We start from the raw sequence: 14,850 nt of genomic DNA on the forward strand, positions 1-14,850 counted from the left end.
GCTAGATCGTGCTTTGAGCTCATGTACATACCGGCTTAAAAAACCTGGTCCACGTTCCCAGCGGTAACAACAAGTTCGGAGCGAACGTGACGACTGACGGCGAACTTCAGATCCTGGATGCAGAAAAGCAGCTCACATTTCATCAATTCAATCACGTAGAGAGCTCCTCTCGTCTGCTCGACACGAGTACACGGCGGGGAAAAAAAGAGAAAAGCGAGACGGGCCTTTCCCTTGATTCTTGCCGCCCCACGCGCGGTCGACACGTCGACGCATCTCAATACACGGGACAGGATAGAAAAGAGGAGCGACAGCGGCGGGGAGGCCCCCTAGTAACGGGAAGCGGCTTTGTTGCATTGCATCACAAGTTCACAGCTCGCCCGGACCCAGAGGGAGCTTGTACTTCCAAAGTTCCACAGTTCCACTGCACAGATCGTCGGCGGCGGCGCAGGCAAGGCCACAATGTCTCCGGCGCCCAGCAGCGGCAAGCGCGGGAGGGTTCCCGACCCGGAGGAGGACGTCTACGTCGACAACCTCCACTCCCACAAGCGCTACCTCACCGAGGTCCGTCCGTCTCTCTCTGGCAGTTTGTCTCATGCGAGCAACTTGGTTCCGCGATTGGGCACGAAGTGAGCCATCTATTCTCCCCAGTCCCCACACATTTCGGGTCTACGAACGAACCAACAGGGAGATTGTAACGCGTGGGTGGGGCACAGGATGAGCATGGGTCGTGCCGCTGCTAATCTTCTCGATGCCTACTGAATTTCTCCGTCACTATTTGGTGGGGAAGGCCACCCCTATAATTTGCCGCTTTTCATGATTTGCAGAAGGACATCCAAATCATCTGTATCGTTTGCTGCGGGTACACTTGACTGAGCTTAAGTGCTTAGCTCCATTCCAGCATCCTGTTTGGTCGTTGGAAATCATATCAGGGCCGAACTCTATCTCACCTTGTATTCTAGGCCATAGTTAGGTTAAGCAGAACGACGGAGGTGTATGTTTCTTCGATTCATCAATAAAGGCGATTGTCATTCTGAAAATACCACACAATTGGCGTATTTCTAGACAATCTTAGCTTTTATACAGAGATATGTTGCTGTTTCAATAAAAGTCAATACATACAGATCAAATTTCCATGGCTATAAGTGTCCTTTAGCTGCCAAAAAAGTATGGCTAACCATTGACATTTTAGGATTTTGTTTAGCATCAGATCTTATACATTCTGAAGACATTCACAGGTTCCTGCATTTTACTATAAATCCTCAATTGTTTCTCTTATTCCATCAACAACGATAACAAAGCCTTTTAGTGCCAAGTAAGTTGAGGTAGGCTAGAGTTAAAATCCAACTGAAACCACTAGTCAAGGCTAAGGCACATAGATAACTATTTTTCATACACTTATGTTCAAGGCTAAATATTTGGGTATATTTCATCATTTTAAGTCTTTTTTATTGTCTCTTTCCATATCCACATCAACCTTTTTCTGCCTCTCTTTCTATTGCTATCGTGCCTTAGGATCCACTACGCACTGGTGTCTCTAGAGGTCTTCGTTGGATATGTCCAAACCATTTCAACCGGTGTTGGATAAGCTTTTCTTCAATTGATGATACACCTAGTCTATCACGTATGTCATTGTTTTGGACTCAATTCTTTCTTGTATGCCACAAATTCAATGCAACATATCCATCCTGTAACATATATCTGGTGAACATGTTGTGTTTTTAAGCCAATATTTTGCACCATATAATATAGCAGATCTAATCGTTGCCTTATAAAACTTGTCTTTTAGCTTCGATTACACCCTCTTGTCATATAGAACGCCAGATGCTTGACGCCACTTGATCTAGTCCGCTTTGATTTTAAGGTTAACATCTTCATCAGTATCATCGTCTCCTTGTAGTATTGATCCTACATACTGAAAGATATCTTTTCTAGGCACCACTTGATCTTACAAACTAACAACTCCTTCATCATGTGTAATAGTGTCGAAGTCACATCTCATATATTCGGTTTTAGTTCTACTTGCTGACTTATTGTAAAACCTTTGGACTATAGTCTCCCACCACTACTCTAATTTTCTATTTAGTCCTACTCGAATTTCACAGACTAGCACAAAACATACACCAAGAGTTATCCTGTTGTATGTCCCTTGTGACCTTATCAATCATCAAGACAAAAGGTTATGGCTCAAAGTTGTAAGTTAATGCAGTTCTATTCAAACCGGAAAGGCATATGTCTCCCTCACTTGTTCGAACACTAGTCACAACTCACAACATCATTGTACATGTCCTTAAGGAGTATAATGTACTTCATTGGAACTTTATATTTGTCCAAATATCACCATATAGCATTTCTTGGTATTTTGTCATAAGCCTTCTCTAATTCAATGAAAATCATGTGTAGACCCTTCTTCTACTCCCTATACTGCTCCCACTTGTCTTATTAATAAACTGGCTTCCATGGTTGATCTTTTAGGCATGAAACCAAATTGGTTCGTAGAGATCCTCGGTATTCCTCTTAGACGATGCTCGATAACTCGGTTTCATAGCTTCATAGTATAGCTCATCAACTTAATTCCAAGTAACTAGCAAAACTTTGAATATCTTCCTTGTTCTTGAAGATTGGTATCAATATACTTCTCCACTCGTCAGACATCTTGTTCGACCGAAAGTTATGGTTGAATAACTTGGTTAGCCATACTGTAACGATGTCCCCGAGGCATCTCCATGCCTCAATTGGGATACCATCAAGGCCCTTTGCTTTATCCCCTTTCATCGTTTTTAATACCTCTTTTACCTCGTATTCTTGGATCCTATGCACAAAGTGTTTATTGGTGTCATCAAAAGAGTCATCCAACTGAAAGATTGTATCCTCATTCTCTTTATTTAACAAATTGTCAAAATACTCCCGCCATCTATGTCTGATTTCATTCTGCTTCACCAAGACGTGCCCTGTTTTATCCTTGATGCACTTAACTCGGTTGAAGTTCCTTGACTTCATCTCACAGGCCCTAGCCATCCTATATATGTTCTTGTCTTCTTCCTTCGTTGTGAAGATCCTCGTACGCTCTACCCTTTGCCACACTTACAGCTCACTTTGCAATCTTCTTTGTTGTCTTGTACTTCTCTATGTTGTTCACACTCCTATCATGATACACATGTCTATAGCTTTTTTTTCTACCCCTTAATAGTCCATTGGACTTTCTCGTTTCACCACCAAGTATCTTTATCTTTGCCTCCACTCCCTTTTGTTGCTCCACACACCTTTAAGGCCACCTTTTGATGCAGGTTGTTATCTTCTCCCACATGTTATTTGCTTCATCTTCTTCCTTCAAATTGCCGTCTTTTATGGTCCTTCCCTTAAAGACTTTTGTCGTCTCTCCTTTTAGTTTTCACCACTTTGTTCTCATGATCTTAGCTTTTTTTATCTCTATGGACATACACCTGAAAACGAAAAACTATCATCACAAGCTTATGTTGAGAGACAACACACTTCATGCTCGTTTATCCTCTCTTCTTGTGAGGACAAAGTCAATCTGACTAGAGTGTTGACCATTACTATAGGTCACTAAATTGGATTCTCTCTTCTTAATGAAAGTGTTGGCTGTTAATATGTTAAAAGCTACCCAAAAGTCTAAAGGTGTGTTTGGTTTGGCTTTGGCTTTTGCCCCCTAAAAGCCAAACTAAAGGGCTGGATCAAGCAAGCAGTTTTTTTTTCTAAAAGCCGACTTTCTCACAGTGCAAAAATGAAAGCACCTCTGGACTTGCTTTTAGCGGCTTTTGGATGGAACTGTGAAATTATATATAGAAAAACTTTTAGTGGCTTTTAGTGGTTTCCACAAGTAGTTTTTAGCTTTTTCACAGCTTATAGCTCACATCAGCTTTTTTCACAGTCATAGCCCAACCAAACAGACCCTAAGACTCCCTATCCCTCATGATTCCTGCGACTGTACCAAAACCTCCATGAACTACCTCAAAATGTGCACTTATTGTGCCTACATGACCATGAGATCTTCACCTATGAAAAGCTTCTCAAAAATAGGTATAGCTCTAGGGTCTGTTTCAAACATTCCATCTAAGGCTTCCTAGAAATGTCTCTTAACACTCTCATCGTGACCTACTTGGGGTTATACGTGCTAATTATGTTCAAGACCAAATCACCCACGTCAAGCTTGACTAAGACAATCCTATCTCACCTTCTCACATTCACCACACCGTTTTTGAGTCTGTTATCAATTAAAACTCTTCATTTTTATTTGCAATTGTCCCTATGTACCAAAGCATGAAGCTGGTAATGTCTACCTTCTTCGCCTTTGACCCTTCTATTTAGTCTCTTGGACGCATAAGATATTTAGACACCTCCTAGTCATTGTCTCATTTAACTCCCTTAACTTCAACTAACTAACTTAACTTACCTATAAGCGGCCCTACATTCCAACTATCTAAAAGGATCCTAGTTTGTTAGACTAGCTTCCTTACATTTCATACCCATCGTCGATGTCAAGACCCTTGCGTATTTTTCACTATATTGGGTGCCGATGTAGCACACCACTAAGGAAGTAACAATCCGATGCTTGCTCACTTGACACCATGCCCAGATCATGAGACGATGCATCACCAAGTGGGTGCTGACCAAGCCCTTGCCCATTTAACACCATACCTAGATTTTGATATGGCGCATTGCTAAGAGGGTTACTCCCTAATGGATTTCTTTCATGTTTCATCCCTATTAAAATGGTTAGTTTTAACGTTGTCTCGCCAAGCCTATCACAACCCTACTCCTTTACCGGGGCTTGTGACCTGTTATATTGAGACAACATAGACGGAGTTTTATTTCTCCTATTTCCCTTTTCAGTTTTTAGTCTTCATCAGGTAACTGTTGCATGGGCTCTTGCAGATAATGGCATCCAGCATGAATGGCTTGTCCGTTGGAGATTCAGTTCCTGACAATATCATGGGGTCCCCAATGAGAGTGGAGAATGCTTCTTGCATTAGGTATTCATACCTTAATTCTCTATACATCCACGTTACCTAAGAAAATTTTCTCTATTTGTCCTATCACACACGTTATCCTTATAAGTTGATATGTGTCACATTTTCACTATTTAGTAACTTTATAAAGCTGATTATATATTTCATCATAATAAAAACTGGAACTCTTCAGGTCAGGTTCATATTCTAGGTCATACAAAAGAGAGAATTTGTTTTTGAGTTTCACTGGTAATTTTATTTGAACAGAAGGGGTCTGTAGTTAATGAACAACACTGCCTTTTTAGTTCCTTGAAGGGCTTTGTTTGGATTGGCTCTCAATGGTGGGATTATGAAGCTGTCCTACGTATATGTTATTACATGTGGTACGGTAGAGTGAAAAGGAGCTTCACCAGCACTACCCAATTAACATTAGCAATCCAATCAACATGTTACTCCTTTAACATTGTTGACATGGTTTGGTTTAGCCATTGAAGCACTGAGCCTGGGTAAGGCCAAGCCTGTGAGACCTGGATATTACCATGGCAGTAAGGGTCAGCTAATCTCATAGCAATATTACATGTGTGTGCGCAATGGGGGAATGTAAGCACAGCTCATTATTTCTTGAGATGGATATACCTTTTGGCCCCGGCTTCCAATATTTCAAACCTGTGTGTTCGAGTATATATTTGGTAAGGATATTGAAATCCTGTGTTTTGAGGTGGTGTTTTACCTACTAAGTCTTCTACTCCATTTATACCTCCCGAGGGCTCAATGCAATATATCCACACATTATACACAATCATGTTTGCTTTCACTAACCACGAGTTTAGGTTTTGATCCTGAGTCAACGCTTCCACTACTGCCAATACGCCAATAATCGATCTGCCACCTTATTGTCGAGCAGCAACAAATCATCAGGATGGCTCGCCAAGTCGCCGTCATCCATGGGTTACCACGCTACTATTGTCATTGTTGATTCTCTACGCTGTCCTGCTAAGTGGCCATCGTCGGGAATTGCCACACCCTCTCTAGCCGTGCCTGATCTGCCTCAGCCCTCCTCGGCACGCGACTGCTGCTGCCTTTGAGCATGAACAAGCATGAACGCATAGCTGCGGCGGAGGCCCTTGGGGACACGGAGCTGCTTCCATTGGGGCTGTCAGGGCACCGTGGTTGAGGACGCACGGTCGCCACTGTGGTGGTTGGTTGTCACGCTGTTGTGTTCTTTTATTTTTTTCCCTGTCCAAAGATCGGGGTTGCATTGCCGTGTTTGCCGATCCCTCGACATTTTGATTGTTGACTCTCAGGACACTGCTCGTGGTTCAGCCATCTTCCTGGTTACCACCAATCCAGGAAGCCATCCATACTGTTGGTCCTCGTTACTCTGGTTGGCTCTCAGTCTCAGCCTGAGTCTTAGAGTCTGTTCCTACTGCTGCCACCTCCAGGATGACGCTGTTGGTGTTGTAGATGGACATGTGAGTGCTTGTCAATGTGTTCGAGTAGCATGGCCTACCTTTGCCATCTGACCGTCTCTTTGTCTTGCTGCGGTTGTCAGAGAGAAGCTGTTGATTATGTATACTCGTGTGCCTCTGTTGATGTTTTGGACTAGCGCCTCCCTCTATGGCTTCAACAATGTCCACCTCGATCTTGACTACTTCCATGACTAAAAGAGCTATATCTGCATGAGTTACTTGTTGGTTTCTACTCCAGTCACAGCATCCACATTGTAATGTTGCTATGACTGTGGGAGAGTTTAGTCTTTGGTTTCTTCTCTAGCTAGTCTGATCATTTGTGACGCTCCTGTTATGACTGTGGGAGATGTTATAGAGTATACTTGGTATTAAGGATATTTTAATCGTGTATTGCCATATGTATTTGGGGCATCTTGCTCCCCAAGTCTTGAACTCAATTTGTGTCGCCCAAGGGCTCAATGCATTACATCCATGCATTATATGCAATACTTAGTTCTTTCACTGTCCTGTTGGACAGTCATAAATGTTGACAATTAGATTTCTTTGCATTACTGTTAACAACATATTAAGTATAATTCCTTCAATATGGTATAAACTTGACCCATCGTACTTTGGCCTAGCACTTCTCTATACTAAACCCGTTGAAAGGCATAACTCTGCAAAGCACCTACCAGCATAACTCTGGACTGAATACTTAAACATATTGGTATTTCTACTGGTACTTCAAACCAACTCGATATATATTACAATTCAGAATATCCTTCATGCTATCAATGATGTTGTAAATATCTTTGAAATGTATCTCTGCTTGTGTTGGCAAAATTACTGAACTTTGCATGCATCTTCTTTTACTCCAATTGCTGTGTTACTTTAACTACAATTCTATCAATTGCATTTTTATGGTTTACAATATCAGACTTCTATTTGCATCCTTGTAGGGATGAGATGAGTATGCAGTACTCACCTATGTCAGAAGAGTCAGATGATTATAGGTACTATGACACTCAAGTAAACACCAATGGGAATCAAACAGATGTACTGGGTAATCCCTCAACTAGTCTAATCTCATCTGCACACCGTTTTCAGAGGCCACACACTTGGTTCTCTTCTGCAAGTCCATACCCTCTCCCAAGCTGCTCCCTCCCAGCAGTGATCTGCTCCCCTGCTCGCCGTGGTTGTGGCACTGAACAGGAAGGCTGGATCCCATCCTCACCTAATGACATGTGCTATGGTGGAGATCTGAGACGAACCGCACTTCTGAGGTCAGTTCAAATGAAGGTGCAGAGCCCCCATCCATGTGATGTGCATGAACGAGAACAAGGGCGTTCTAATGTACATGCTGACGAGCTTCAACAGGATCAGAAAGAAGCTGTGGGTGTACAGCTGGACCAAAGGCCTCTCTCTTGTCCAAAGTCAACCCAGGATGCTAAGTGCCAGAGCTCTATACACTGATGACGCGGATTTTGTTGAGGATCAGATTACGGTGTGACCAGTCAAAGTTTGTCGAGGATCATCACATATCTGGTAATTTTTTGCGTAGATTTGGATGACCATAAATAATACTCCCTGTTTCCCAATATATTGTTCGTCCTGGCGGATCTATTGACACCCTAAAACGAATACTATTTTGGGTTGGAGGGAGGGAGCATGTTGCATGGCCCGTTCGTAATTTAGTAACCATTAACAGTATTCTAGTGGTGGCCTGCCCCGTTCGATGAACTTATGTGACACTAGGTTGTAAGAAGATGGGACACTAATTAATCTTGATCTTAGAAATGCAATGTGATGTAGATGATATCAGTGCTTTTATTATGATTAGATTAAGAAGTTAAGCAGTCTCTGTCACTTGCACTTTCAAGGTTCAGATATTGTTTGGATTTGTTTATCGTTCGGTGTCTATTTTCATTGTTGAAGCTATGCATTTGATGAGGGAAAGAGACAAAGGGGTGTGTATGATTGTATAATTGTATATTTGTATATCACATTTGAATGATTGCCAGGATAATCTTCGGAGATTAGGGTACAAAATTTTCTGCAACTCTGCAGGCTAACAAATTAAACCCCCTGAATCCTAAAATCGTCTGCTCCATCCATCAACCAAGCAGAGGTGCAAAACTGACAGTTTTGCCTGATTCTAATCTAGCCTGGCAGGCAAACTGACAAAGTCTCCGTCGTCTTCACCTGGTGCTGGTGATGACGGACGGGCTGCCTATATATATATGCCTGGACCCTGTCCCTTGCTCGCTGGCCGGGCATCAGCAGAACCTGGCGGCCAAACTTGTGTCACCCAAAATTGCAGGACTCCTGATGTGGCGCATCTGACCCTACTACGACGCTAGACAGTAGACACTACACTAGTACGTACTTACTCGAGCAGATCAGCAGATGAAAGGTTAGTTTCCCCATAGGTTCAGCTGACTGTCCGCTAGGTCACTGAGGTAATGCACTTCCTCGATGCCGGACTGCATCGCGTACGTGCCGGCAATTGTCATATCGTCCCCGTAGCTCATGCGGAGGGGCTGGGCTCGCGTGAAGTCGTCGACGGTGCCGCGGCTCATAGGGAGGGGTTGGGCTCGCGTGTAGTCGTCGACGGTGCCGCCCATTGTTTGGGAGGGTGCTGCTGGTGGCGCGCTTACGAAGTTGCCGCCGCCACCACCGGTGCTCGTGGCGACAGAGAAGGCTGGTGGTGCGTTGATGAAGCTACCTCTAGTTTCCATAGCGAAGGACGTGCCACCACTGCCGTGGACACCGTGTGTCGCCTGCGTGTCCACGTAGTTGAGGCTAGTGTGGGCTGAGGGGTACTCCACTGGCACGGGTACCATGGCGTGGCATGGCTCGCCGGCGCTCGACATGCCCAGAATGGGCTCGGCAGCGCCACTGCCGACCACCGGCTGCATCTGGTAGGCAGAAGGCATGCCGAAGTACCTGGCACTGGTGCTTGCGCACGGGAAGCCGTAGCCGTCCTGCATTGTGCCCGCATCGCGCGTCTGGTAGTAGTAGGCGCCCGTGGCGGGGCCGCCGTTGTTGTACATGTCCAGCACCATCTGCAGGTCGTAGTCGTAGCCCACCGTGGCCCCGTTGCTGCTGCTGCTGAATTGCTGGAAGCCGTACTGCATGTTGGCGGCGCTGCACGGCTCCTGGAAGCCGTTATTGCCCCACGTGGCCATGGCCCGGTCGTTGGCGTCGCCGTTGCCGCCGAACGCGTCCAGCAGGTAGCCGTCCTCGACGGCTGCAGAGCTGAGCGGGGCGATCCCCTCGAGCACGATCCCAGCGCCGCCGTCCTCGTCGTCGTCGTCGTCGACCGGCAAGCCCAGCGCCCTCCTCCTGTCGTCCGCGTCCCGTATGGCGGCGTCGATGGTCTCGAGCAGCTTCTGCGCCTCCTCCACGGTGTCGACGCCGTCCAGCGCCTTGTCCCAGCAGTCGAGGCCGTCGGGCCCGGCCTGGGTCACGCGGGCGAGCTTGGCCTCCTCCTTGCTCAGCTCGGCGTAGAGGTACTCCCGGAACGTGTGCCGCGCGCGCACCTCCGGGTCGAGCTCCCGGTACCGGGCCAGCACGCCCTCCTTGGACTCCCACACGTCCGCCGCGCCGCCATCGCCGTCCGCCGGGGCCGCGACGAGCGCGACCTCGACGCCGCAGAGCACGGCGAGTTCGTTCGCCTTCTTCTTGAGCCCCTCCTTCCGCTTGCCGAACGTGGAGATTCGCAGGCGCCGGTTCGGGATGATCCCCATGGAAACCTTGCGGCGGCCCATTGGGATCTTCCTCCGCACGGTCCCTGTTCCCTCGCCGTGCTAGTGATCGGATGCTAGCTAGGAGTAGTTCGCGAGTCTGGCGATGCAGGCAAGAGGAGAGGCGAGGCGGCGTGTATATAGGAGGCGCTGCGTGCCGCGGCGGCCGGCGGATCAAACGCAACACGGTGGTGGGGCGAGACATGGCTAGGGGCTAGAGGGGCTAGGCCTCGTAGGCTTCCATGCATGTTCCGGCGATTACCGATTGCCTAGGCAGTTCGCTCTCACGGTCTTTCAACGGGTTTTCTGTAATGATGATTGCCTAGGCAGCTAGGCGTCCAGCAGCTGATTGCCCGGAGGTGATCGTCTGAGCTGAGCTCGGATCGGAGGCTGGATTGCTCGCGACGCAATTAATGCGAGGAGATCCGGCATGGACGATCACGCGGTATAACTTTCCAAATGCAGCGGGCACCTTTGTAAACCTGAACGAAGAGGGCTGAGAGTGAGAGGACATGCATGGTCGTAGTCGTAGGATGCTAATGTGATTGTAACAGGCTATTAATACCTGTAGACTGATCATTCTGTAATTGCTTGCTTCACATGGAATTAACAATCTCGTGCTGTTATATTAAATCGCTGTGTTCTTCCATTTATTTTGAATTTGTGTATGCATATGCAAACCTCGCTCTCTGGTACTTGTGATATTTCCTTATTATGTGAGCCATCAATTCATCATCTCCGTTAGCCAATCGACCTCACCAGCTCAGCTGGGGAGACAAATGGCAACTGACATTCCAATTATTCACTAAGGCCATGTTTGAATACTCCCGTCCAGATGTATTAAGGTGTAAACTAGTTTAAGTTATACCATAATCCACCTTAATACACATAGATTACGGTGAATACTAATGTCAAATAAGACCAAAGGGTTTGTTCGTTTGTTCAGGATTTATTCATTGAAACGATTTGCACCTGAAATGATTGTCTAATTTATATGATAATTGATCATCTGCAACAGTTCCTGCCTTCATTCAAACATGCCCTAAAAAAGTTCAGTAATGGAAACAGACGGGATCCGATAATGCATCTCCCATATTTTAATCCAAAATTTCTCGGCTTTATAAGATCAGAACTGATAATATAATTAGCATGCATAGTGAATTTTTTTTTGGATATCAGAAATGGTATAGAGATGGAGCTGAATAGGACCAGAGACGCTTTTAGTAAACAGCTAACATGTGAGTACGTGTAATAAATTATATGCTTGTAAAAAAATTAATCTATAAAAGAGCGGATGAATGAAAAACATGGCTCTCACCCGAAGTTTAATAGCCACCTCCTACTAGAATTATTGGATGATTTATTATTTTTAGATCTAGTGGTTATATTAATTTGATGATGGGCCACTGTAATCTTAGGCTATTTGCAGTGGTATCCGGTAAAACTCATTCTAACAGCCCTATACACATATACAGACAATATAAGCTTGCAGCCATGCACGCTATCTGTTTCTGTATGCTTCCGTACGTAAGAGCAGTTGCCCGCCATATAAAGCGTAATTTAATTTCACCCCAATCTATCTAGTCACCGTGTAGTACTATATATGAATAATATAGAGAAGAAAATATATAATAGTTGGGTTATAAATAAAATATGTGTCACACTCGGAATTAAGGTGCAAAACCCGGACGTGAATCAAATGTGTGCTGGTATCAAGTCTCACTCATATGATGACTCATGCTAAATAAACGAATATCACATCTTTAATATATAATGGAGTTCTGTATAAAATAGATAAATAAATACATCATATGAAGACAACAATTCAACAACCATAGTTGACTGGGAGACGACGGGCTATACCTCTCACGAATTCATCACAACATCCTTCATGTTCCTCATCTTGTAGTATCTGTCCTTGACCTGGGGGAATGTGAGTACAGCAAGGGCGAGCTCATATACGTTCATCGCTCAACAAGTTGTGGAGAATAATGTGGATACACTCACTTACTGTGGGGGCTCATGTGAAGTGTAAGACTTACCAAATAATATGGTTAAAGCTTAGCATTGCTTTTAGAGTTAGTCAAAATTTTATTAGCAGTTTCTAAGTATAAGTAGATACCAACTCAATTAAATAAGATATCACAATTAATAATAACACCCACAATGCAATGCATATGACAGATTAAGTTTAGTTCTATAAGTTAATCATGCGAGAGTTCTAAGTGGCTCTTGACTGTGAGCACGACAGATATACCAATTTTATACTCTGCAGAGGTTGCACCCTTTACCCACAAGTTGTGTTACCCATTTGCCAAGGGATCGCGACTTTCCATTCATCTCTGCCGAGGAGACGAGGCAGGGTAGCACTATACGAGGCCTTTACAAAGTTCCACTAGTTTCAGAAAACCCACTACGGTTTCTGAGAAGGGCAATATAGGAATCCCTCATCCGAAAAGCCATCATAGCATGATCGATCCGAGAACCTCTCTATACCACAACTCCTCTACTGCCCTTGCCCCTTTCGGAAAAGGTAGTCCTCCACTAGCTTTCCTAATTAGTCAGCCAAGGATGTCCCATACCACCCTTGTGGTAGCACTGTTATCTCAAGTTAAGCTCCATATTCCAATTAACACAATGATCTTGTCATGAACAATAATTAAAACAACAACATAATTGGAACATGATCATAATTCAAATGTAACATTAATCACAAAAACAGGTAGAGCAATAGTAAGTCTATCCAATAATTCATTTGTCTGCAAGGGGTGGGGTAAACAAAGCTAGGGAAACCTATTAGGTCCCATCACATTATCCTCAGCAAGTCACAGTGATTAATAGAGAACATTATTAGGTAAAAAAGAGTGATCAGGGGCACAACTTGCCTTAGACTTCAGATTCTAGGTACGAAGTTGGTCTTTAGATTCTCGTGACTGTTGGGGGCCTTCGTCTTCCGAAGGTCCTTAAAAACATTGCTAATCATTTGTTATCAGCATATTACTAAGTGTTACAGGAACTTCGAAATCAGAATAGCTTCGACGCAAAACGGTGGAAGCACAACGAAGTCAGCTTTGTTACAACGACGCAGGAAGATGATACAAGGAGAATGTGTTATCCAAGTTGCTAGGAGTAAATGACAGTGTTGTCCAAGTGATATTTGTAATCTTTGTGTGTAATCTATGAGGGCATGAATGTAATATCGTATGAAGCTGTACGACTCCCTATAAATAGATGAACAGTGCCCTGCATAAAGCACCTTTTTTGGTGGACGATACAATTGCTCTGTAATTCTCTCTCCACGACATCTCTGTTGTAATTCTCTCTCTACAATTACCGAAGGTACAATTGTAAAGTTAATAGAAATACATCAGGAAGGAAGATATCTTGAGAGATATCTTGATCGAGTTGTTATGTATGAACTCTTTTATATTCCATGTATATTCATGTACTCATTTAATAATTACCTAGCCACTTGTTCCGAAAGGTTGGCACGAGATGCCTAGCATCTGACCGATACACGAAGGTATAACCTCCAAAGTTATTATGATATTGCTCTTTTAATGTGGCCTTCATCTGGTAGTACAACTCATGAATATTGCAAAAGCAATCGGCATCTAGTTCTAGTCCTTGGCTCCTTATTGCCCAAATAAAGATCCCAACTTTAATAAATGCATCAGTAGTAAGCTGATGAAGAAAGATTTCTAACTTTTTAATCAATGCACTATGTCATGGACAACAACGTTGTTGATTCATGCAGCCTAGGACCCATCGTCATCTTTGTATTGTGGACAGCCCCGTCCACAACATCGTTCACCCCCGATGAGACCATGATGTTCCTTGTTCGATTCCACATCGACATCATTTCCATATATTAATTATGTGTATGTGTGTATTTTGTGGAGAGAGGAACCCCGTGTTTTATGTGGAGAAGAAGGCAAGCCGTGCTACGCTCGTCTGGTGTTCGAAGCTATGCGCAAATCGAAATCATCATCGTTCTTACAAACATCGATTGGGTTTGTCTATGGTGAGCCGAAGCATGTCCCTCTTGATCGGCTTGATTAATGGATTGAATGGATATGGTTGGAATGTTCGGTGGTGTGTCATAGTATGGTTGTGTTCACGATTTCAAGTAGATGCTTCGGGTGGTCAAGTAGGTTCGTAATGCAAGTTGTGTGATGAAGTTAGTTTGTTTTAGGATGATTGTTGAAATGCTATGTTCATATGATAAACATGTATGGTTATTTTGAATCGAGTCGATGTGGTGTGATGATGATATTCGTGATTGAAGTAGATGTCCTATGTTTTTGTAGTAAATCTTAGGTTTAAGTTGCAAACGATGCGGAGAATGTTGGGTATAGATATATGTGAAATGTGAATGAGTCATTCTATGCATGCGGTATGTGGTGTAGTGTTGGTATGAAAAACAGGTTAGAATGCAATTGACTAGTTGACGAGTTCGATTAGAATTGTTTTGTTAATGTGGATTGTATGGAGAATGGATGACATGATTTCATAGAAATCACGCCACCTATTGTATGACTATGGTTGAATGTTAAAACAACTAGAGAAGTATAAGTGAATAAATATTGTGTTGGTAAAATATACTTCATGAATGATGATGTCCATACTACTCATATTGTCTTCTTAGCCCATTTGCATTTAGCATATATGCACTTTAGGTCTTTTGCT

At 43.9% G+C, this 14,850-nt stretch overlaps 2 protein-coding genes across 4 annotated transcripts; one reads left to right on the plus strand and one right to left on the minus strand.

Annotated features, from left to right (window-relative positions):
- The first annotated feature begins 245 nt into the window (after positions 1-245).
- LOC103635125 (uncharacterized) lies at positions 246-8,371 on the plus strand. Of its 3 annotated transcripts, XM_020542822.3 has the most exons (4): positions 306-561; positions 4,894-4,991; positions 7,375-7,428; positions 7,523-8,268. In XM_020542822.3, exons 1-4 carry the CDS (start codon positions 460-462, stop codon positions 7,587-7,589), a joined length of 321 nt encoding a protein of 106 aa, XP_020398411.1. In that variant the 5' UTR covers positions 306-459; the 3' UTR covers positions 7,590-8,268. The 3 variants fall into 3 exon arrangements, with proteins under 3 accessions (XP_020398409.1, XP_020398411.1, XP_020398410.1); XM_020542820.3 differs by having other exon boundaries at positions 246-561; positions 7,375-8,371; XM_020542821.3 differs by lacking the exon at positions 306-561 and adding an exon at positions 619-1,621 and having other exon boundaries at positions 7,375-8,371.
- Positions 8,372-8,665: 294 nt separating this feature from the next.
- Positions 8,666-10,713, minus strand: LOC115072893 (uncharacterized). The gene has a single exon (NM_001371076.1). It carries the CDS (start codon positions 10,183-10,185, stop codon positions 8,830-8,832), a length of 1,356 nt encoding a protein of 451 aa, NP_001358005.1. The 5' UTR covers positions 10,186-10,713; the 3' UTR covers positions 8,666-8,829.
- Positions 10,714-14,850: the final 4,137 nt, after the last annotated feature.

Source organism: Zea mays, chromosome 8 (genome assembly GCF_902167145.1).
Source record: "Zea mays cultivar B73 chromosome 8, Zm-B73-REFERENCE-NAM-5.0, whole genome shotgun sequence".
Taxonomy (NCBI): domain Eukaryota; kingdom Viridiplantae; phylum Streptophyta; class Magnoliopsida; order Poales; family Poaceae; genus Zea; species Zea mays.